Raw genomic sequence first — 23,876 nt, 5'->3', positions numbered from 1 at the left:
GGCGCTACTTTCGGTTGTGTGAGTTTGAATGGGCATATCGGTTGACTCGGTTGTTGTTTTGAAACACCGATGGTTTCTTTCGATTCCTCATACAAACGAGCTCCAATATATCGGTCCTTAGGATTTTGTGATAAAAAATGTTTACCAATTTTTTCCTCGGACACTAGACTTTGCCCCCGTGGCAAGCCTAGCACTTTTCGGACGAAATAAGTCTAGCATTTTTCAGAAAATTACAAAAAAATTCTAGAATAGAAATGGGTTAACCATCTTTGAAACTAGCATGACTCATACCCTGAGGTTGTATGTTGGGAGGAGCGACACGTAGTGATGTCAACGTGACCGCTAGTGTAAGTTGTGTCAAGGCCTTGAGTCCCTCACACTGCCATGGACGCTCACTGTCACGCGGAGACAACTCTCTCAGCAACGCAGGCATGAACCTTGGGTCGCTGATCAGGGGCATCTTCTCCAACAGCTCTGTAAACATTAAAAAATACTTTAATCACTGTAGTGATTTGACAAGCTGAATTTTCAACTAAGTGTCTTTGGGTCCCTGATATTTTTGGGTTGGGTCGGTTTGGGTCGAGTAGTCCTAGATTGTATTTGCACGTAAGATTCTTTACATACGGTGGTACCTACCTACAGAATAGCATTGTCTGAATGAAAATATCTTAATGTAAACAATAAAAAAAGTAAACATGAAGATAATATAAATTAACAAAATTGAATGAAAACTATTCTAAACTAATGGGGTGTTACGATAATCTACAATTGAATAAAAGTCTCTCTTGCAGGCAGCACATTGTACAGCCTCATCCCAGCATATAGTAGACTTTGTTCATAAAGGTGGGTTAAACAGTGCCCTATCATCAGGATAAGGTTCCTTTCCTTAGAGATATCACCATGACCGAAGGAGATGTTAACAATTTTGATTTGATTGCAGAAAATGTTCTTGATTTTGCCATGACTGCGGAAAATGTTTGCGATCGGAAGATGTTCTGCTATGACACGGAAGATGTTGATAATTTCGCTGTGATTTTTCGGCTGTGAGCATGGAAAAACGTTCTTGATTTTGTTGTAACTGCGTGACCGTGGGTGGCGTTATCGATTTTGCCGAGACCACAGAAGGTATTTAAGATTTTACCGTGAACTCAGATTTTCTGTGACCTTTGGAAGACGTTCACTATTTTGCCTTAATCTGTTGTCCACTAAATCACAATAAAATATTACAATTCAAGGTTTGATTGGCTGACATTTTTTATCACAGCTCAAGTGTTTGATGAAGGCAGTAAATCTTTAAAAAATCTAGATAGTTTAAAGATCCATTCAACTCCCATTCCGGGAAAATTTTTGTTTATTAAAAGACAAATTGAACAATACCTTCACCATCTTCCCTACGCTGCAGTACTCCGACATCCAGAACATACAGTAGAGCCATCTGTAGTGAGAGCGTAACACCATCCACTCCTCCGCTGGCATCTGTCTGCGGCTTCCATCCACGTAGATGCTCCAATAGGCTGCAAGTCAACAGAAATTCAAGTACAAATCATCAAACATTTAGATACAAGTCGAGAAAAATAAAGGTACAAATAATCTCAGGTGAAATGGTCTGTGTGTGTCTTTTTCACTGTCTAAATGATCGGACTTGTTTCTTTAGCCAGGCACCATTTATGAAAAACCCAATGATCAAGGATGATGAAATAACCAAAATATTAACATTTTCAGGACTGAACTACCAACCTTTTGGTTGTCAGACAAGCACTTTAACCACTAACCCCTCCCACTCTTTACAGCTCCAGCATACCCTTTTGCATATGGGAATGACTACTAGTTCTAAATGTAAAACTGTGACTGACCAGTCTGTAGGCTCCTTGGGCAAGCCACTCTGAGCCGACACCAGATACACAATGTCTGCCAGTAGTTGTCTGGTCTCTTGGAACAGGTTGACTACGGTATGATGATGACGAGGACCACCCAGCGCTCGGTTGTTCTGCAGCAGCTCCATCTCCTTGGACAGGTCCAGCGACGATAAAACACCTGGAAGATACATCAGCTATAACCTAAAACTTGGTAAACTCACTTTTTATACACTTTGCAAAGTATCCCAGGGGGCAAAATAATTCTGCATGTCTTCTGCATTTTATATGGCCTACCTGTACTTTTTCAAGATAAGCTAGCTGCTATTCTCTCGATTCTACAATGTAACCCCTAACTGTAAAAGTTACTCTAATATTCTTATTCTACTTATTTATTACTTATTTATTTATTTAGTACTTGTTTATTTTATTATTTTATTTATTTATTAACTTTGCACAGGATACATAGGCCCTACAATGAATTTTAACTTAAAAATCATAACGATATCCAAACAGTAAATTTTGAGAAGCACAAAAGAAATTTTTTCTTCATATCTAGCACTATCCATCCTATCCATCATGTTTTTTTCAGTTTCTGCTGTACATCTTCTTTCACATAATAGTCCACTATTCTACTAACTTGTCTATCTCGTCTAAAAAAATAATATCTGTTTGGTTGCAGAATTAAACACGCACCAAGAACCTTGACTATCAGATCGTTGTCTAGTAGGTCCCGAGTGTACGCAGTGATGAAATGAGTGACTTCCGGAGCTGCATCGACCGTCCACAATGCTCCGTGTCTCGCCTGCATCAGCATACGCAGAGCCGACACCAATGCCTTGCGACCATCGTAGTACAACAGCACTGCGACCAACCCTCGGGTTAGGCCAGGGTGGTACACCATCTGTGATTGAGCTGCAAACAACACGACACATTAAAAAACTATAGGCCTACACATTCATAGATAGGATAAAAAAACCTAATGGTATTCATAAATTCTACACTACTGGCACTTATTTGAAGTTAGTTTTTTCTCGATTACCTTGTTAAAAGGATTATTGTGGAAATTTATTTGCCTATCATCTATTTTATCCTTGATCGTTGGGCTTTTAACAATTGGTCCTGCCTTAGACTGACCCAGCTGATCTCGGTCATTAAAAGACTCTCATCTCACAATTCATCCTCACTCATCATTCCCTAAAATTCACACGCCAGCTCCCAGCTGTGTCAGCAACGTAAAAATTAAATCTAAGGTCTACAAATCATGGATTTAATTCAGGACTTTTGTTTCTCATTTGGATTATTGGCCTAGGCCTATAGGCTACAGTTCTATTTATAGTTTTTCTTTTATTATCTTCCAACTTTGGCTGTAGGCCTATTCGAGTAGGCCTAGGTACTTATCTAACATTGGAATACTTAAAGAACCTTAATATCAAGTCACCCTTGATGACACGTGTCTTTTTCAAATCCATTTTGAATTTATTTCCCCATTTTTTGAATGCAAACCTCAATAAGAAGTCAACCTTGATAACCAGTCTCATATTTAATAATTCTCAGTCTTGTTATCGAGGAGTTACTGTATTATGATTTGGGTAGACATATTTTCTCACCTAGAGGACAAGATCAGATTTCAGATTTTTTACCAATTGTGACAGAAAATGTTCGCAATAATCCAAATAAAACATTTTGATTTTACTAATAATTATGTAGGCCCCTAATCATGTGTTATACTATGCACTCTTTGAGAACTATTGTAATTAAAGGCTACGGAAATATGTTACTTAGGCCTATTCCTCCGTTGTACTGACCTGTAGTCAAGAGATACAGGACCATGTACTCGTTCAGGTTGTACATATCGGAGATGATGATGATCTCATCAACCAGCTCCTGGGGTAACAACTGTTGTGCCAAGCCACCCAGACGGATACCTTCTGTGGTGGCCCGAGACAGCTCTTCTCTCGCTTTGGCATCTTTGGGCTATGAAAATAATTAAAAGTTACAAAACATTGACCTAAAATTCTAGGTAAGAATCGGCCTAGTCAATGAAAAGGATGAAGAAGTCTGGCTTTGAAAGAAGGATGAAGAAGAGTTTTAAGGCTTATTCCTCGTTAAATCAAACTAAGTAACAATAGCATAACTTACTGGGTTTTTTAAAAGTGTGAGGAAGTTTTGCTTGTGTTTCTGCAAGGCTTTTTGCAGTGGATCAAGAATGGAGTCATCTTCACTGCAAACTGCTCTTTCCACTAAATGCTGAAGCGACTTAAACAGAGTCCATAAATCTTCATTTTGAGTGGCTAAACAAAATAACAAAAGTAATCAGATAGGCTACAGAGGTTTTTTTAAACATGTTTCACTCCTCATCCCATAGTAAACTGTAAAGCTTGTTTTTTGTGTCTAGTTCATGTACGTCCACACTGATCGCTGGAGTAGACAAAATTTTGTTTCTATTATTTTAGGGTTATTTTCATGTTGTACTTTACTATTTGGTTATATAACTAGGAGACCAGTTATTGTTTATGATTATATCGTATAATTTGGTTAAATGAGGTTTTAAATTTAACTGAAATGACTTGAAACAAATTGTAAACCAAACACAACCTCTACAGTTGGACGTACAAAACTAACAATAAAATTGGCTTCAGCTGTTCCATAAGGATGACAAATCTACTAAGGGAGTATGTTTCATCTATGGTTAAATCTTGACAACAAACTAAGGTAAGAAACCTGTTTTTTACTATCAATCTGAACCATATTCAACAACAAAGTTAGCTAAGGAAAAAGGAATTTATTACCTACCTATCATTAACTTAAGTTACAGTAATAATTAAGTTAATCCTACATAGGCCTAACTTATGGTAGGTATTTGCAAAATTTGTTTAAATTTTAATTATAAAATTTAACTGTCATAACCTAATCCAACCAACTAAACTTGATGATATAAAAAAGATACAAGATAAAACTCAAATAAATAAAGGTTTACCCTACTAGCCTAATAAAAAAAAAAAAAAAAAAAAAAAAAAAAAAAAAAAAACAGTTCTGTTCATAAAATAAAATTATAGGCTAAATGCTTCAAACTCTATGTAGGGAACAGTTAAGAAGTAAGTTTATTACATTCTAAGCAAAATCTTTGACAAAAGTTAATGTCACCGATGGGATTTGATCTGGATACCTCAAGGATATCAGTCGGGTAAGGGGTAAGTACACTAACCACTACGCAACGAACACCGATGACTTCTCTTCGTATCGTTGCGGTACTGATATTCCCTCAAGAGAAGAGAGTGACGTCACGTCCCCCACTCCTTCGCAAATAGGTTCTCACTTCTCATCGGTTCCTGACTAAGTTAACCCCCTGAAATGCTTCCCTGTTTTTGTGCAAGAACACCTAAGTTAAAACTAACTTAGGGTAACTTCATAAGTACTGTAAGTTACCAGTTATTTTGTTTTTATCTGTACCTAGGTTGATGCTTTATGTTAGCCCGATAACAGGGTTAGGTAAAGAAGTCTGGATTCGTCATTGTATAATAACTTTCATAGGTCTACTATCATACTATCAAGAGCTAGTGTAAACACCTCCAGTAGACATTGACATAGGCCTAGTAAGATGTTATCTTTGTTTATTTACCACTCTGTTAAACTGAATAAATAAACTAATGAGCATATTAGTGTAGTTAGGCTAGTTAGCTGTTTCAAAAGTAATAAACATTGAGAAGTAACCAGTGCATGTCAAACCGCCTGATTTCAAATAAGTCAGGTTAACCTCAAGCACCAATACAGGGTATTGTCTGTCAGGTGACTAACTAACTAAGGCTAAAATTACCTTCCATGGAGATAGTAGGGGATGTTTCACTGACAAAAGGATTAAAACAAGTGTTCTCTCACAAAATAACAAGTCAAAATCAAAGTAAGACAATTATAAAAGGCAATAATCCGCCGGCTTCTTCGCGGCTCCACACGTAAAGTAAAAGTAAACAACAGCCGCTGAGCCACTCCAGTCCAGTCCAGCTCAGCCAGAGCCACGACCTTCTAGTCGGAGGGGGAGGTGCAGATGTCGCGCATGCGCACAAGCTGTCACTGTTGTTATTTTCAAAGTAGCAGTAGCAGTTTTGAGAACCTATTGCGTTACTTCGCGTTCCCGGTCACTACACCTTGTAACGTTGTAACCGTTAACGGAGTTGCCACGCCTCACTCATTTCACTCAGTTTGACAGATATTTTGGGTTGTAAGTTTTGTTTTTGTTTCCTTTCACGTTTCACAACCTAACTTAGAACTTCGAGTTAAAGTTTGCACTACCGGTAACTTAAACCAAGGATGTGGATGAGTTATGTTAACTTCAATTAATTTTTAATATGGAATGTAAAACCTGTAATAAACTATTTTCTTCGGCGTATTCACTAAAAATATATTGCGAAGGTGACCAGAATTAGGACATTTTCGCCATAATAGACTCAGTGACCACTCTCTTTTCTAGATGAACTAAAATAATTTTAGATTATCATATTTACTAAAAGCCATTTAGAAATTATCATAATTACAACCACCCCTTCTTCTTTAGAGAGATTAGAATAATAAATGACAAAGCTTTCCATAATACTAACAATAACAATGTGTAGAAGAGTGGCTATGGGTATAACAGCTAGTGTGGTACGTGTAATACATCTAAAGCACAACAACTTTTAAATAGGCTAAATGCCGCCTTTTAGCCAACGATAACCGAGCCTAGTATTTTAGTTGGTATTTTAAATCTTATTTGTGTAGGTAGGCCTATTTATACCTACTCTTACTTTAGATAAGAATGCGGATATGTCTCTTAGCCATAATTTCTAGCCTAGTTTTTGGCTAGGCCTCTATTTGACCTAGGCCTACATTTTTAACATTCACGCAGATTAACGGATAGCTTTAAAGTAATAAAGGGTGTAAAAATGTATACCAACACGTCCTAATTAAAATTAGTAATATTAAAGGCCTAAACGAAAATAATAATAAAATCCACCATTAAATGGTTAGCAATATAATTCTAGCCTAGCCCTAGCTAGAAAGAAAGAGACCTATGCTTCACGGATTTAGTGCCAGTGCCAATGGTTTGGATTGGAGAACTTTACTACTTTTGGTTTTTAACCCCTAACCCTGCAAACAGCTATAACGGTTACACGGTGGCCGTGGAACGGAACCAAAAGTTAACTGTGCAAATAACAGTGACAGCAGAGCAGTGCTTGTGCGCATGCGCGACAGCTGCACCTCCCCCTTCGACTAGAAGGTCGTCCAGAGCCAAACTTAGAGTCTCAGTCCCAAATCCAGTTGACTTCATGAGAGTCCATACACTCATTTCAATTCGCTCCATTCGGGCAGCCGCTCCCGCTCCACTAAATTGTAATGCAAGGGATTTTCGATTCTTGTTATATTCAAATAATTATGACGATCTAGTATTCGATGAACTTTAAATGATAAAAAAATCCTGTATATTAAAGTATTTTTTTTATACTTTAAATGAACCATGACTATTCCCTATGTACGGATTGTGGTGAAGTCATCGAAGCTAAAACGTAAAAGATACTGTAGATGCAGACTGGTGTCCAAGAAAATGACCTACCGGTATATCAGAGGGTGCCATATCATAGCCACCTCCAAAGCACATTCTGTGTACTAGAGAAGGCTATGGTGCTATAGGGTTTTAACATTGACTCAATCAATGGTATTACGCACCGTACCGTACGATTAATATATACCGGTGCATGAATTTCACCGGAGGTGGTGACCGGTGAAGGAGACAACTAACTCATAGACAAGAGGAATATAGCAGTCTCCAAGGTAAACCCACTGGTCTCTTAGAACGACGCAATAATTGTTAGAAAGTAGGCCTACTCGGAATTTTTTCAAACAAAGCCCAAAGTATTTAAATTTCTACTCGTCCTTCCTTTGATTGGATATCCTTCCGCGTTTGTCACACAATTTCTATACTATTTAGCCAATTATACTCATTTTTACTATTTTACCTTTGCAAATGAAACTATTAAATGAAAAACAATACTAGTCCTCTGGTATTATAGCCACATATTAAACACTAAACTGTGTTAGTCTATGATAACACAACCCAAGAGTCGATGTAGTCAAATGCCACGAAAATAAAATGCATTCAGACTGGCTATGCATATGCAGGCTATATATATGATGAAAAATTAAAGTCCACTTTGGATTATAGTCAAAAAATCTAAATTACAAATTCCCATGTTATTCATATTGAGAAAACTGTAAGATGTTGTAGTTTTACTAGGCCTATTTTCATTAAAAATTATTAAAGTATTAAGTTTGCTTGTTTATGGATATACTACCCAGACAGCACACTTTATCCCAGGGACATCCCATAGTAGTCCCATATGTCCTGAGAATGTCCTGAGGACTACCTCGGATGTCCCACCGATATGCGGGGACATTATGCATTCCTGCGGATATCCTGGGATATCCCAGGTTGACAATAGGACTACTATATGGGATATCTTGCATATCCTGTCGCAATATCCGTGGCATGTCCTGAGCAAGTATACGTGGGATGCTATAGCAGAGTATCCGTCCTTTGGTCGGGGTTGGTATTTATAAGTATATACCAAACCGAATTTTAGTTAACCATGAGTAGTGCTTATTGCATTTATAATCACTGCAAACAATCCTACTTTGATAGTTATCATTGCATATCACAGTTTTTTTTGCTGCTTAGTTCAAATTAGCTGTTGTCATAAATGCAAAAAAAGTAATAGTCAGTGCTGCACCCTGTTAGTAAATAATATAACTTTTTAACGCTATTGCATATCATAGAACCAACTTAAATTCCTTTTAAATATGAATACTCATAAGGTTAACATGGGGAACAACAGAGCCACTGGGGTGGAGCCCGAAAGGATTTTTGAGATAAGAATAGGGTTAATCGGAAATGTGAGCCATCATCATGCCAAATTTCAGCCCAATCCGTCCAGTAATTAATGCGTGATTGAACTTCAAACAAACAAACTTTCAACAAACACACAAGCAAACACACAAACTTTCACATAATATTAAAAGTATGATGATGATGACGATGATAGTAAGATTTTTATCAAACTTGGCAATTTTTTTTATTTTTATACAAAGCTATTAATATTTTACCAAAAACACACTTTATTAGTTTCCTTGTTGCAGAAAACCTAGGTACTCGTTAAATCTAATGCCATTTAAATAGATTTAATTGAAAATAAAAATTCAGACAAATGGATATTCGCTTAGTTGGCAGGTTTGCTGCAGCGGGGTTACTTTACATTACTTCAGGCTATGCCTAGAGGTTTCAGAAATTAGGATAAGATCTGGTGGTAATTAGCGGGATTTGAACCTGGACCTCTGGGAGGGGGTCTTGCGATCAGCCACAAGACCAGCTCGCTCTCCTACACCGTACCTGAGTAGGGCCTATGCATTTCTCAAGATGGTCAATGATTCGACACTTATGTTGTATCCATATCCAAAGCAACCAGGATGTTCGAAATACTGATAATGTGTACATGTTTACAATTGACAAGTTTTTACAAAACAAATTCTTTATTTTTAAATGTACATAACAAGAGACTAAGGACGCATTGAAGGCTCCACATCGGGTATCTGGCGGTTGCGGACGACGAAACACCAAATCCTTAGGGTGAGGAAGTAAAATGCTTCTACGGCTGTGAGGAAGCTGAAGCCCATGAACAATCCGAGCAATCCTCCAGTGTTAGCTGTTACAGACCAACAGACCATCAAATTGTTAGGCATTTAAGGATTATAAATTAGCTTAGGGTTGTTATACTATACCCCACTTCTTTGTAGAGTTGGTTTTTTTCATGAATATCAATCTATATCTTATCAAGATAGTATAAACAAATGGAATGAATTTTATTGAATCCGTGTTTTTTAGAAATCAACAATATACTTATCCCAGACAAATTGAACTATACACTAAATCAAAATAACATAACTATGTAAGTGTCTGTACTAAATCACACAATTAAGAAGATACCTCCCCCAACGAAAGCAAATATGAGGCTTACATTTTTATAATTTAAATTCAATCCACCAAGGACAAAACAATTAGTTTTATTGTCTCACTCTACAGAAGGTTGTATGAAAATTACGCTACGTTGATGTTACGTTTCAGACCAGCAGGTCCGACTTGTACTAGCGATGAAGGTATAAGTATCTTTAGTCAACGACATTTCCTAAATCACTAAATAGGCCTACTAAATAGACATTGTCATTGAAGTGGGAATTGACTTTTATCAAACACACCTGCTTAAATGGGTTTAAATTGACTTTAAACTAATAATTAAATGACATAACTCATTTTGTATTACACCTTATAGTGTATCGACATTATAGAAACTAATTAAAATATTCTCCTACAAAATTATCTTCGTTTTGCCTCAGATGTAAAGTTTTAACCCTATCAAAATGTGCAATTTGCACAGGCCCCCTCGTTTATCCATTAATATGTAGCCACCACATAAAATCTTTGAAAAATATACAGTATTTCTAAAATTCTACATGAAATTGGTGATAAACTGCAAATCTCACCTAAAAAATCTGTTACAGTGTACAAGAGAGCTCGATGAATTGACGTGAAGTGGGCTTCAGCAAAATATACGTTCACGATGGCCATATTCTTGCTGGAAAACACTTGATAAGATCAAAAATCTTTACAAAAAAATCAGTTAAATATGGTTAAGCTGCTCTTCTCAATGAAAAAAATGTTAAAAAGAACCGCGTAACTCAAAATCATTATAAATTGAACCAATCGTGAGTACAGCAATTTAATTTCAGCTATTACTAAGACTTATGTAATTTAAACTTAAATGGAATTAATTTATTAACATCCAAAATAATTATAATGTCAATTAAAATCATTTCTCGTATTTTAGTGTGGATTTTATGACATGTATTTTACTGATAGGTTAAAAAAATGAACCATAGGACAAAATTATATAGGCTATTCATATAGGCTATATTATATAGGATATATAGGCTAGTGTATTGACATATAGTTTTTTTCAATTGGTTTTAAGAATTGTTAAACAAGAACAACACAGTGAACAACAAAAACTCCTTCACGAAACCCAGACGGACCTGGTCTTATAATTGACTTTAGTTGATCCTCAAGCATAAATGCTAAATCTACCAATTATTTTGTCATAGTACAAAAATACCAATCAATATGGAACTGAACAAAATTCAGCCCAAATTAGTCAAGGATGGGTGTGAAATCGAGTGAGAAGCCTCGTGTAGCTTTGTAATCACTATCCGGCTCCAGCTGTCGGTGAGACAAAAGTGGCAACGCCGCAGCCCAGGCCTACCGAGCACAGCTGGCAAACAGCTGTTACACTAATTCATAATGGAACTTCTGCGCTATAATGTTCACGCGTTTGTTATTACCATGGAAACAAGCTGGCCGGTGCGACGTTACCAAACACCAACACCGCGACCTTGTATTGGTGGAGGTTATTTTATGTCTTATTAAAGACCCAAGGATCAAATGAAAGTTGTTTATGGTTGAGTTCAGTCCACCATAATCAACTTACTGACTTTTCACAGCCCACCTAAAGTAAGTGGAGTTTTTGCCACCCATTATATTCTTAGGGATGAATGATGCTTTATCATTTAGTATGGTGGTAGACAGTCTCTTCCTGTAGGTCAAGGAGAAACATCCTGGGATACAGCCACAGCCTTTGGTAAAGTTTTCTCCCTCTAAAGAAGTGTACGGGTCTCCGTCGTCCACACTAGCCATCGAGTCTGAAATATACTCAAGTATAAAATAGCTTTACTTGAGATACACTTAAAGTAAAATATCATAGTAAAATCTGATAACAATCTGGATTAAAGTCCCATGTGGACAGAAACCACAGACGAAACCATCGATGTATATAGTGGGTTAACACCTTAAACAAGCTGTATATAGAGGGTGGTACTACTTAAACAAGATAATTCAGTTCTACTGACAATTCGGGAAGCCTGAAATTCAATTGAAAATTAAATCTAAACTTACCAACCTAAAGTATTTCCCCATACATTAATTATATATGATCAATAACCGAGAAAACAATATACAAAAACACAATTAAACTAAAACAAAACACACCTACCTTTATAATCCCAATGACACTAAAACTGGGACACTATAATTATTTGGTTATTAGAGTATAATTTAGATAATCATAAATCAAAACATGTTCATTGCTTTTATTTATTTATTTCTAGTAATGGTTTCCTTGTAAATTGATAGTTCATTATAACCTTAATTCAAGTGATTTTATTGTGCTTTGTACTTACTTAGAGCTTTTAAAGCACATTTCGATTCATTTCTGCCACACACCTTTACGGACTCGTCCCCTGAAAAAAAAACATGAAAGGTATTCGATATAAATTATTTATAATTATTAAAAGCTGCAGAGCTATTTTGTAACTTTGATAGTCTAAAATAAAAATATGATTACTTGGATTTACAGATGGAAACACTATTCAATCTTGTAAATGCTGCATGATTTGGATGCCAAGTTATGTAAATACTGTGCTAGTTTCTGGAGAGCTTACATACTTACACAAAGGAAACAGCCCATGTTAAAAACTTGCTCGTAAAATCTTTTAAATGTTTTAACGTTATGTTTTATAATTTATTTGATCACCAAAAATACGCATCGTTTAAATCCAAACAAATTGTGAACAAAACAAGGACACAAGAACCACACCAACTTTAAAACCAAACAAAAAATAATAGTATTGACAAAATGTGTCATGGCACAGAATAAAGAGGAAAAAATACCCTTATTTTCCAAGAAATCTCATTTTGGTCAAATAAAAATAGCAGTGGAAGATGTCTCGCGTTCAAAAAGCGAAAGATGCTAACTTTCTTTAAGAAGTGCAGATTTTTTATCTGCCCACCATTTTTCTTCAAACAACATTCTAACGATGATTATTAATGATTGGTTTATCATGGATAATTTCCAGACCATTGTTTGTACTGTCCCCTTACGCAATAAGGTAACCAACGGGTGGGGGGGGGGGGCAGTTTACAGATTTTCAACAGACATTTTAATTTGTTGTTTATTAAAACTTTTGGTGGAGCAAGTTCTTCTATTCATTGACAATCAAAGTTTAAGGACGCATTCTAATGATTAACGTCCCAGACTTAAGTGACTCTTGACCATGAGCAAGAGTTTAACCCCCATAGAATACCAAGGCAAAAATGTGGTTCGGATTCCACTATAAACTGATAGTCCCTTGCCTTTAGCTGTTTGGGCTATTAATTAACAGCTGTGTCTAAAGAATATGTCGGCCTTAGTCACTAACAAGACTACAAAATCGTGCCACTCATCCCAAACTCATCCTTCACACTTATAATAATACGCACATAATGGCGTCGCCATCTCAAAATAATTGATTGAATTGAATCCACAGATGATTTAAGGGTTTGGAGCTTTCCTTAAAAGTGAACAGCACTTACGTTGCAAACAAATCTTAAATAGAATATACCCTAACTAAAAGAGAGAGTACTTCTACTTTGAGAGATCTCCTTTTTCCTAGACAGTCGGACCTACAATTTAAAATGTGCTCCGACCTTCCAAACAACTATTATGCATCTGAAAACCATTGTTATTGGCGAGATTTTATCCCGTGCCTGAGGACAGAAATCTAAACCGACTAAACCACCAGTACCCCTTTTATCTAGTAATCTTACTGGACATGTAAAAGAAGACACAGCCACATGACTGCAGCGTGTTGTTTGTTTCACACTCCAGCATGCAGTTGCGGAAGGAATAGGTGCGGTAGAAGGCGAGGCTTTTCTCGTTGTGGAAGAGGCAGTTCCTCTTGTCCAAAGGCACGTTCTGCAGCTGCTCTCTACTGGACGTCCAGATGGCCGGTTCCACAACCACCCTCGTCTCATGTCCTGGTTGCACCGTGGAGGCATAGGCCTTCATCTTGGGCGTCTCCTTGGGGTTGTGCACTGCCAACTGAAAAGGAAGAATTATTGGGTGGTCAATCGTATTTTGGTATGCGGGAGGTATTCGTGGTGAGTTGTTGGCCAGGAATTTTATTTTGACCATGGAAGCTACTTTCAAGTTGAAGATAAGTCTACTAAATTGTGATACGTAAACTGAAACACTTCGAAAACTTTCACTTAGGTAATTAATAACTTGGTCAGCAAAGACTGAAGTGGAAACTAACGTCTTCATAATCATAAATTTCAAGATCGAGAGAGTTTCTTATCCAAAGCTGTTGGATTTGATACTGTTGACTTTCGATACAACTATACATTTAATTTATGTCGAAGTTAGTGATTTTTTTGCCTAAGTGAACTTAGTTGAATTTTAATTTATTTGATTTATCACCGACAGAGTTTGCCAATGGAAATTTCTAACTTTCGTCGAATACAACAAGCAAAATGGATGGACTCTATGTATTTGGCCAACTATAGCTTACTTTATCTTACATAAACTGTAATGGTAACAAAATGTTGGAGGGAAAATATAACTTAAATGTAACACACTCTGTAAGCGGCTCATCAGCCATACAGATACATTTTGTTTGGAAGGAAAAAAACTATAACTGGACTATAAATAAATAGTGATACCTACGTCAGGATCCAATAGTCGACTGGATAATAGAAAGGAATGTACAACCCAAATTACCTTGAACCCTACGCTGACCTCTGTGGAGCAGAAGAACTCGTCTAGTTCTGCATCCAGAACGACCTTAAGTCCCTTATGACTACCAGGACCCCATGGTCTCCAAGGCAGTGTGTAAGGCGGCGTCCCTTCGGGATATCCTTTCTCCATGGTCCAGTCGACAGAGTCAAACGGAACTGTGTGGTTGAGTCCAGTCCAGCCACTATGCAGAGAAACATCTTTATTCAGCACCAATTTGTTGATTTTATGAGGCAGGGCATTTCCTCCTCTATACAAGACCGCGGCGAGACAAAAGTGGCAACACCGCAGCCCCGGTCTACCGAAACAGCTGTGGAACTAATTCATTATTCTCCACATGTTTTCTGGTATTCAAGGTTTCCCTCTTTATGGTCCAATCAACGGAGTCAAACGGCACCGTTCCGTTTATAGTACAGTAAAAATATGTTTTGACCCAAAAAAAATTAGCACAACCGGGGAATTTGGTACAGATGTTGGGTGTACCTTCCTTTTGAACATACTAAAAGTCCCCTAAAATTGAAGCTGTGCTACGGCCGCCATATTGGAAAATGGCGGCATATTTCTGTATTTTTCGCTATAGTGACTTTATTATTAGAGATACAGGAAAAAGCTAAATGTACAAAATGTAGGTCATCTAAAAATACACATTTTTTGTATTTACCATCTTTCTCTAAACCCAACGGTTTTTGAGTTATTTGTTATTAAGTATATTTAGTTTTTTATATTTATCAAAAATAGGTGAAACACATGGAAATTGACCGTTACTTTCAAGGATTATGATAATTTATCCTATTTACTTAAATAGTGTGATACTATAAAATCTAAAAATTTAAGCTTATTTTATAAGTAAAACAACTCCGCCACAGCAAACCTGCAGACTCAGCAAATTTCCATTTGATTGGATGTTTTATTAAAAAATGTATATAAATAAAATTAGGTTCAACAGGTACCTAGGTTTGCTGCTACAGGTAGGTTATTATTGTGTTTTTTTTTTTTTAGTAAAATAGCAATACCTTACTATAAAATAACTAATTTTTCCAGGTTTGATCAAAATATATCTATAAACAAGCAAACTGCAACAGTTAACTAATTCATGTGAATAGCATGGGAGTTTTAAATTTACAATAAACAAATTTGAATATACAAATTTTGGTTGTGTTTACTAAAAAGATTAGAATATTAACCAAATGGGTTTTTAAAAGGAGATGGAGCCTGTTATTTAAGTTATATTAATTCGTACCAAGCACCGAAAATATTGTATGCAATAAGGTAATCTACCATATTTTGTAAAGTACGCAATAGTCATATTAATATTTTATCTTCATTTTTTACCCATTTAATAGTTAACATTTTAGTATTTTGATGGCACCACCACACTAACTAACTATACTTGACATCCCATTGTAAATTTGGAAGGGTGTTTTTCGTGTCTAGTTTATGTTGGTGACTAATTAAGTATGGTATAGTATAGTTAGTTTTATTTATCAAAAATCGGTGAATCCCATCGCAATCGACGGTTACTTTCAAGGTTTACGACAATCATTCATCCCACTTAGTTGATATCATAGTAGTAGTGCCATCACAATATTAAAATGTTAATTTATTAAATGGGTAAAAATGAGTATAAAATATTAAAATGACTATTGCGTAGTTTACAAAATATGGTTGATTTCCTCACTGCATACAATATTTACTTGGTACGAGTTAATATTTACAGTACTTAAATTACTTGCTTCATCTCCTTTTGAAAACTCCTTCGGTTAGTATTCGAATCGTGACGAATAATCGCCATATTTTTAGTAAACACAACCAAAATTTGTATATTTAAATTTGTAAATTGTAAATCTTAAGCTTCCATGCTATTATTATGAATTAGTTAACCGTTGCAGTTTGTTTGTTTATAGATTTATTATGATCAAACTTGGATGATTAATTATTTTATACTAAGTTATTGGTATTTTACAAAAAAAAAACACACTATAATAATCTACCTGTAGCAGCAAACCTAGGTACCTGTTGAATCTAATTTTATTTCAATACAATTAATAAAACATCCAATCAAATGGAAATTTGCTGAGTCTGCAGGTTTGCTGTGGCAGAGTTGTTTTACTCATAAAATAACCTTAAATTTTAAGATTTTATAGTACCTATCACACTATTTAACTAAATGGGATAAATTATCATAATCCTTGAAAGTAACGGTCAATTTCCATGTGTTTCACCTATTTTTGATAAATATAAAAAACTAAATATACTTAATAACAAATAACTCAAAAACCGTTGGGTTTAGAGAAAGATAGTAAATACAAAAAATGTGTATTTTTAGATGACCTACATTTTGTACATTTAGCTTTTTCCTGTATCTCTAATAATAAAGTCACTATAGCGAAAAATACAGAAATATGCCGCCATTTTCCAATATGGCGGCCGTAGCACAGCTTCAATTTTAGGGGACTTTTAGTATGTTCAAAAGGAAGGTACACCCAACATCTGTACCAAATTCCCCGGTTGTGCTAATTTTTTTTAGGTTTATGGAATTTTTCTCTTATTTTTACTGCACTATTAGACTAGTACACACATTGAAGGTACACTTCCTACATTTCTACATAGTATGATGAATCTTCATGAGCCAAATATTTTGAAAGCGTAATAAGCTTATCAAGTAAGGCATGTGAGCAAAGATGTATAAGAGGAAAATTTACGAGTACAATAATTGTTAATTATCATCCATTGAGGACGCCACCTATGTGCGTGTTTTAACCAAAAAGAGAGTTAAGGATGAGTTTATAATGGAGTGTGAGTAGCTTTGTTACTGACTTGATCAGCTGTTTCATTAGTCAGGATCGTATGGCTACAGTAATGAACTAGACGAAATATTAAAATGACCAAACCAAAACACGATTCTTCTTCAACTGTAAGGCCGGTATTGCACAATCATATTTCTATGACATATTATATTATCAAATATATGATAAAATGTTCTCTCAAGGAGAACGACCATAGTTCAAAACTATAATAATATTTGGTCCATTACATTGTAAAATTCTCTTATCAAAGACATCATTTGATAATAGATATATGTCATAGAACTATGATAGAGTAATACCGGCCTAAGAACCATTACAGGTGGTAAAACATCTATCCGTGCTAAAAACACGCCTCCATATTCTTGCTGCAGCTCTGAGAAATTCTACATAAAATCCCCTTGCGTCACCGAATATCAAACATACACAGCAGACTCAGATTTTACACCATTGGATACTACTTTATTTACGATCTATGGTTTGGTTACTAAATAATTTACTCATGTATATGCCTTACGCGTTGTTGAACAAGTATTCCTTCTTGACGACGTTGAATGCACAGCAGAAGCCATCGTCAGTCAGAGAAGGAGCAAACAGTTTGTTGCAGTTGAACTTCTCTCCGCGCCAAAAACACGCCACCATCATCTTGCTGCAGTTTTGAGAAACCTGTGAACACATGCATTATCACATACAAACTACTGATTAGTCAGTTCACTTTGAGTAAGTAGTGCCAGTACAAGTGTACTTCTTATAATATTGTGAAAGCTTATTTTGATGTGACGTTTGAGTAAATTGATCTATACTAGGGTCCACGAGAGTCTGCAGTTGGAGTCAGCCTATCACAAGACAGGCCTAGTGTGACGTTGCCATATCGCCTGACGACACTAATTAAATTATACTAAAAAATATTTTCAAGTCAGCTGATATAAGATATGGCATCAACGCGCGATCCTCATTGGCTCCTTTGAAGTCACGTGGTACACAGGCTTCTCCCTCAACTGCAGACTCTCGTGGACCTTACTGTAGACTAATATTGCGACCATTTAATGCACAATAAGCTTCGGTTGACGTGCCAGGACCCTGAGTAGACTTATTAATTGTTTCTATCTCTCTTAAGAAATAGGGTAATAAACGATTCAAGGATACCATTTTGCATGTACTACTTGAGGAAAAGCAGTAGTAAACACATTTTATCAATAATTAAAATTTTGTTAAAAATGTGTAATATCAACAAACAAATTGCAAGTCTATGTAGAGCACGTATTGTTGTCTACTATGTTCGTTTCCTGCTGTTTAAAAAAAAACTAATAAATACAAATTTTTAAATTTAAACTACAAATAAATATCTATTTACAATCAATTGCTAATTCTCTAGTAGTATTTTGTTATAGTGAAGTACAAGTTTAAAACCTCTACTAGGAGAGAAAATGTTGTCGACACCAGCACATTAAACGTTACCAGACTTAAAAATAATATCAAAACAGGCTTACAACTTTGGACTCTAAGAAGACGTCCTAAGAAGACATAAAAGTGCACGTACATTTAAAAGTGCACTCCATTGATTTACCTTTAACACGACTTACACTGACCCACAATAGTTATAGATATTTAAGTACAACGTTTTAGATTACCTAGAGCAGCCAATACACAAACAAAACAAGTCAAAGTAGTCGTCGATGAGTGGTTAAAAATAAAGCACTTAAACCTGCGAATTCTTAACCACAAATATAGTCGTAAATTATTTGTATTTTTAGAAAGAACACTCACTTTTAATCAAAGCATTCATATTACAGTATTTGATCGTAATACATTTATGTTAGTCGATTACATAAGATGTAAAAAGACATAAAAAGATTTGATTTTACAACTGCTTACTCTATGAACTACAGAGAGTAACTAACTACGCTAATGTCGTAGTTATTGTACCGTTGTTAACTTCATTAACGGATGCAACAGTTTGAACTGCCGTGGAAAATTTCGTATAATATCGTGTCAAATCGATTCTTCGAATGAATAGCCTCGTTAAGATCCATAGACTTGAGTACTGTGACTTCGGTAAGTGGTTCTTGCTGACAAGATTGGCCGTGTGAATAGTTTAAAGTGTTGGTCAGAAAATATAATTTGAAAATAAATTTCTTAAGTCACGGTCTTTGGAGAGTGAAAAACATATCTACAGAATTGTTTACGATTTGGCAGGGATTTTATGGAAGGAAGGCTCCAGGTTCTTATTCAACTTTTGCGTTTTTGAAGATATTGTTAAAAGTCCTTCCAGTCCCGCCAGCGGCATTGTACACGCCTGCAATTGATAGGCATCTATAATCGTTTTTGTGTTTTGTGTTATGTGTATAACTTGTTTTGTATAATGTGAATTATTCGAACGACACCTCAAGAAGTGGATCTTTTTGTAGGCCTGCCAATGGTGGAGTTTTAAAACCCGCCGAAGCATATATAGCAAGTTTTAAACGACACTACTAGTTAAGGGTTGCCTGACGAGGTGTTTTCCCGTTATTTGTCATAAAACGCAATCCTGGGGCTATAAAAAAGAATTTTAATCTCATTCACCCCACCTAACACCTTCATTCATCATTGCTTTACCATATTGTATCCTAATGTCATACATAAACTAAAAATCTCTTAAAAGCCCCTTGCACCCATCTTCACCTTAAACAGGAACTCCTGCACTGTTGCCCAGGGTATCTCGTTCTCGTTGATGGACACGTCCCGTGGATCCTGGGGGCGATGGCAGTAGTCGTTCAGCAGCTTTCGCTCAATAGATGCGGACCAAATCGTCGACCTACAACCAGGTCAAACCCGGGAAAGTTGTTAGTTATAATCCGGGATTGAGTCTACAATAAGTAGTTTATCCTCCAAATTACTTGTTAGTAGATGGCTGTAAATGTGTGATAGTATTTATGGTATTGTGAATCTTTCATCCGAACTCTTCTAAAGGCTAAGTCAAGAATGCATTGCTGTATTATTAAATGCTAACCTAGGATAGGAACTACAAAAAACCGGAAAGTTTTTACTTTTTACCGCACAAACCCATAGAGTTGAGAAAATGACAAATGAAACTAACTTTATTTAAATAGCTCCAACGGAAATATAGTACAAACTATTTTGCATGTAGTATTTTAATAAGCCATCCACTACTGATAGATCTAAATAATTAGTTAAATAAACTATCTTATTTCAAAGGTTTCACTCAACCTTGCATTTGAGGGGCCATTTTACCGACATGCCACTTGCTTGACAAGCCAGTTGACCGACATTTTAAATTAATTATGAGAAACAACTTTTTCGACACTTCATTGTTCTTCCACATGGTCAAAATGTAATTTATGCTTTTTAATCCAAATCGTAACAATAAGAAAACGTACAAACCTGTTAAGTATGTCTAGCGCCACACTTTTCCGGACCTTGTTGATGTTGCAGATGGTGACGGCTGGGAAGGGGATGTCCTTGAGATCAGTGGTTTGAGGAGACAGGGTGAGGATCACAGGACTGGTCACCCAATCGTAGCACATGTTTACGATGAAGTGTACAGCGAACGAGCCTGCTACGAGACAGGCGATCATCCAAAACCACCTGGAGAAGAGTTCCTTGACTATGGATAGAAAGTAATATTTTTTAAAAGGTTGGCGGCCTCTTTTAACCTTGAATTGTCCTGTCCTCATAGACTGCGGATCCGTGAGTGGAACCTCAGAGTAGATGTATTATTACTCTGAGGTGAAACGAATCCAGCAAAGCAAGGGGTGGCATTCACCTTCCAAAACCCAACCCTCGGCACGACTTTGAGAGGGGACAAGTAGAACTTGTCCCTAAAACCTTTAGGGAGTTTGTTTAGTCTATGGTGGAACTTAAATCAAATTTCTTATAAAAAACGGTGTTTTATGAGATAACACGTGGGAAAATGGCCATGGGGATACTGATGTATATTTTAGTATTCCAAATTCAATGATTGTTGTCTTAGGTTGGATATTTGAAAAATTTAAATCCGAATTGATTATTTTATTTACTGATTTTAAGACCTGTTTTAAACGGATTGATGTATTAAAAAGCGAGTTCGATGTATAGACATTTTAATAAGAGTTAAGAGCAGATTAAATAGTTTAGAGTTTTTTTTAATTTGGACTCAAAAACTTGGTGTTAAATATTTTAATAATACTACAACAATAGACAATAGACACACGCCTTTATTTGTGTTTAAGTTTATGTATTGGATTCATAGTCTTAATTTTGAGAAAATTTACATAAGATGTTTTATTCAAATAATACGAAGGTGATCTATAACTAAGACAGAGAGAGAGAGAGCTGTATGTTCTTTATCTGTATGCGCTCATTTAGAATTACTTAAATGTTATCAAGACGACTGCATAATTAGCATAACAATAAGGTTAACTAAACCGCTATTATAACGTTCAGTTTATTCTGTGTGTGTTTTAGTTCAAATGCACTAACACGCACTACATAATTACCACGACCATTTTAAACCCCGCAAAACCTCAAAGACTAATCAGAAAATAGTATATTACTACACAAGGGTGTAAAATGACTATTATCGACACGAATTTAAGTTTTACGATCGCCAAGGTCGGAAATCGAGCAAGGGTTGAAAATGCACTTTTTGCCTGTGTAATGAACCATCATCACAACAATATTTGAAAAAAAGGGTTAGAAAACGAAAATACTTTTCATATAAAGCTTATCACTGAAACGATTTCTAACTCGTTTTTTAATCATGTTTTTAAGTGACCAAATACTGTACAATGAATAGTCTTTTAATATTTCACCGTCGGGATGGACGTAAATAATGCTATTTAAGGACCTGAGACTATTAAACCTTGTAATTGTTTCGGGGTTATAAGAGGGTAAGTTAAGATACTTCAATCAAACAATAATGTTTTTTTCATTACGACGTTTTTTAGGGAAATCTTAAAGCTAAAATAAATGAAGAATTTTGTACCCTCGCATTTTTAAGAAATAACTGAAAGGCTTGCTTGGACACATAATTTTTTGTATTTAAAATGTATTTGATTTTATCGGCTATTGAGCTTTAAGTGGATGGTCCAAATTAAAACAGCTGATCTCAATAAAGCTATCGCCTAATTCACTGAACACTCATCTTCACAATACACATCCTATCAGCGTCATGTAGTGTAAATACAAGCTAGTAGAAAAAGCTAAATTACCTTTCCAATCTGGATATGCTAGTGTCACTGATATATCGTAGGCCGTGTAGCGAAGCTTGCTGGGTAAAGTCATGCGAAGCTTGTTTCAGACATATACAATTGTAGTCGTGAGTCTCCCAAGAACGTGGCCATTTCGGCGCCGCACCGACATTGGTCGCCATGGCACTGCGAGGCTAAATGTAACGCTTGAGCCTGCCTTTTGTCATTACAATGCTCCCTACCATCCAGCATTCACAGAGATGTCTCGCCAACTACGTTTATTTGCAACCTTCTTGTTCGATGCACCAAGGTAATTACTGTGTGATGAGTTTAACCGACTTTAGGGGATAATTGACGTACGATGATTAATCATTTATAAAGAAAACCCCTCAATAGATATTTCCCTATAAGTTAGCCAAAAGACTGTTTCCTGATTAATAAAAAGTCATATGTTTTTTCAATTGTTTTTTTTAAAACAGATAATAGTTTAATGTGTTGTTGTTTGATGAATGGAATAAAGATTATGGTTTTTGTTAACATTTATCTTGTCATTTCCAATGTAACGAAGTAATCGTCCGTGGTATCAAATTAATTGAATCACGTATATTGACGATTTTACGATTTGTACAAAGTTCACATGAAAACCATTCATTCTGAAATCTATTTTTTCTAAACAATCTATACCTCAACTGGACGAGAAGAATTTCCTGTCTTGTAACATTTTGGTAGCCAGATCTAATATTATATTTTAGTGGCAAAGTATCATATCAACCTTTTACAATTCTCATAAAAATTACTTTATTTCGATCTTAACTATAATTCAACTATTACTGTTGTTCCTCCGCCTGTGCTTCGAAACAGGGGTTAGAATAGAAGAGAATAGCTTGGTTCTTTAAATCTACTGGAAAGCAGTTACACATCCGTTGCAGTTTATAGATACAAAGCTCAATCGTACGTATTGCTTATTATGATAAGGATATCTAATTATAGAAAATCTAAGTCAAGAATCAAAAGTTTAACTTCAGAAGTAAGTGAACAAAAATTTTTTGACATACTGCAGGAAAAAAAACAGCAGTTTTAGCGAATTTCCCTATAGGGAAGTATCTATTACCGTAGGTGGCATGGTAAGACCTAGGCCCGGGACCGATTTACTTTTTCATTTTGATGTCCCTAGAGGCCAAAAACACCATTCCTTCAAATTTTTATATATGTATATATATATATATATTTATATATATTGTATATATATCATATATATATCACATATATATATATCACATATATATATATATGTGTGTCCGTAAACACGATAACTTAAGTAATTTTTGTCCGATTTTGATGAAATTTGGTTTGAAGGTGTAAGGC

The 23,876-nt window shown here is 35.7% G+C and overlaps 2 protein-coding genes across 2 annotated transcripts in view; both read right to left on the bottom strand.

Moving 5' to 3' along the window:
- The window catches only part of LOC128994341 (nuclear pore complex protein Nup205-like), a 72,128-nt gene extending 66,337 nt beyond the window's left edge, over positions 1 to 5,791 (bottom strand). The window contains exons 1-7 of the mRNA XM_054418823.1: positions 5,671 to 5,791; positions 3,996 to 4,147; positions 3,662 to 3,830; positions 2,550 to 2,768; positions 1,854 to 2,034; positions 1,378 to 1,514; positions 292 to 474 (exon numbers count right to left, since the gene is read on the bottom strand). Of these exons, the coding sequence (XP_054274798.1) occupies positions 292 to 474; positions 1,378 to 1,514; positions 1,854 to 2,034; positions 2,550 to 2,768; positions 3,662 to 3,830; positions 3,996 to 4,147; positions 5,671 to 5,677 (1,048 nt within the window). The 5' untranslated portion in view covers positions 5,678 to 5,791. The remainder of the gene's footprint in view (positions 1 to 291; positions 475 to 1,377; positions 1,515 to 1,853; positions 2,035 to 2,549; positions 2,769 to 3,661; positions 3,831 to 3,995; positions 4,148 to 5,670) is intronic.
- Positions 5,792 to 9,437: 3,646 nt separating this feature from the next.
- On the bottom strand, positions 9,438 to 22,693 carry LOC128995720 (pickpocket protein 28-like). Its single transcript, XM_054420738.1, has 10 exons — positions 22,533 to 22,693; positions 20,725 to 20,928; positions 20,005 to 20,137; positions 17,861 to 18,009; positions 14,525 to 14,723; positions 13,573 to 13,846; positions 12,168 to 12,227; positions 11,438 to 11,630; positions 10,419 to 10,510; positions 9,438 to 9,583 (listed from the first exon to the last, which is right to left on the bottom strand). Exons 1-10 carry the CDS (start codon positions 22,691 to 22,693, stop codon positions 9,438 to 9,440), a joined length of 1,611 nt encoding a protein of 536 aa, XP_054276713.1.
- Positions 22,694 to 23,876: the final 1,183 nt, after the last annotated feature.

Source organism: Macrosteles quadrilineatus, unplaced genomic scaffold (assembly GCF_028750875.1).
Source record: "Macrosteles quadrilineatus isolate MER2022 unplaced genomic scaffold, UCM_ALF_1.0 Scaffold_5__1_contigs__length_97177068, whole genome shotgun sequence".
NCBI lineage: Eukaryota > Metazoa > Arthropoda > Insecta > Hemiptera > Cicadellidae > Macrosteles > Macrosteles quadrilineatus.
The sequence above is the reverse complement of the archived record's forward strand: the minus strand, read 5'-3'. Positions and strand labels throughout refer to the sequence as shown.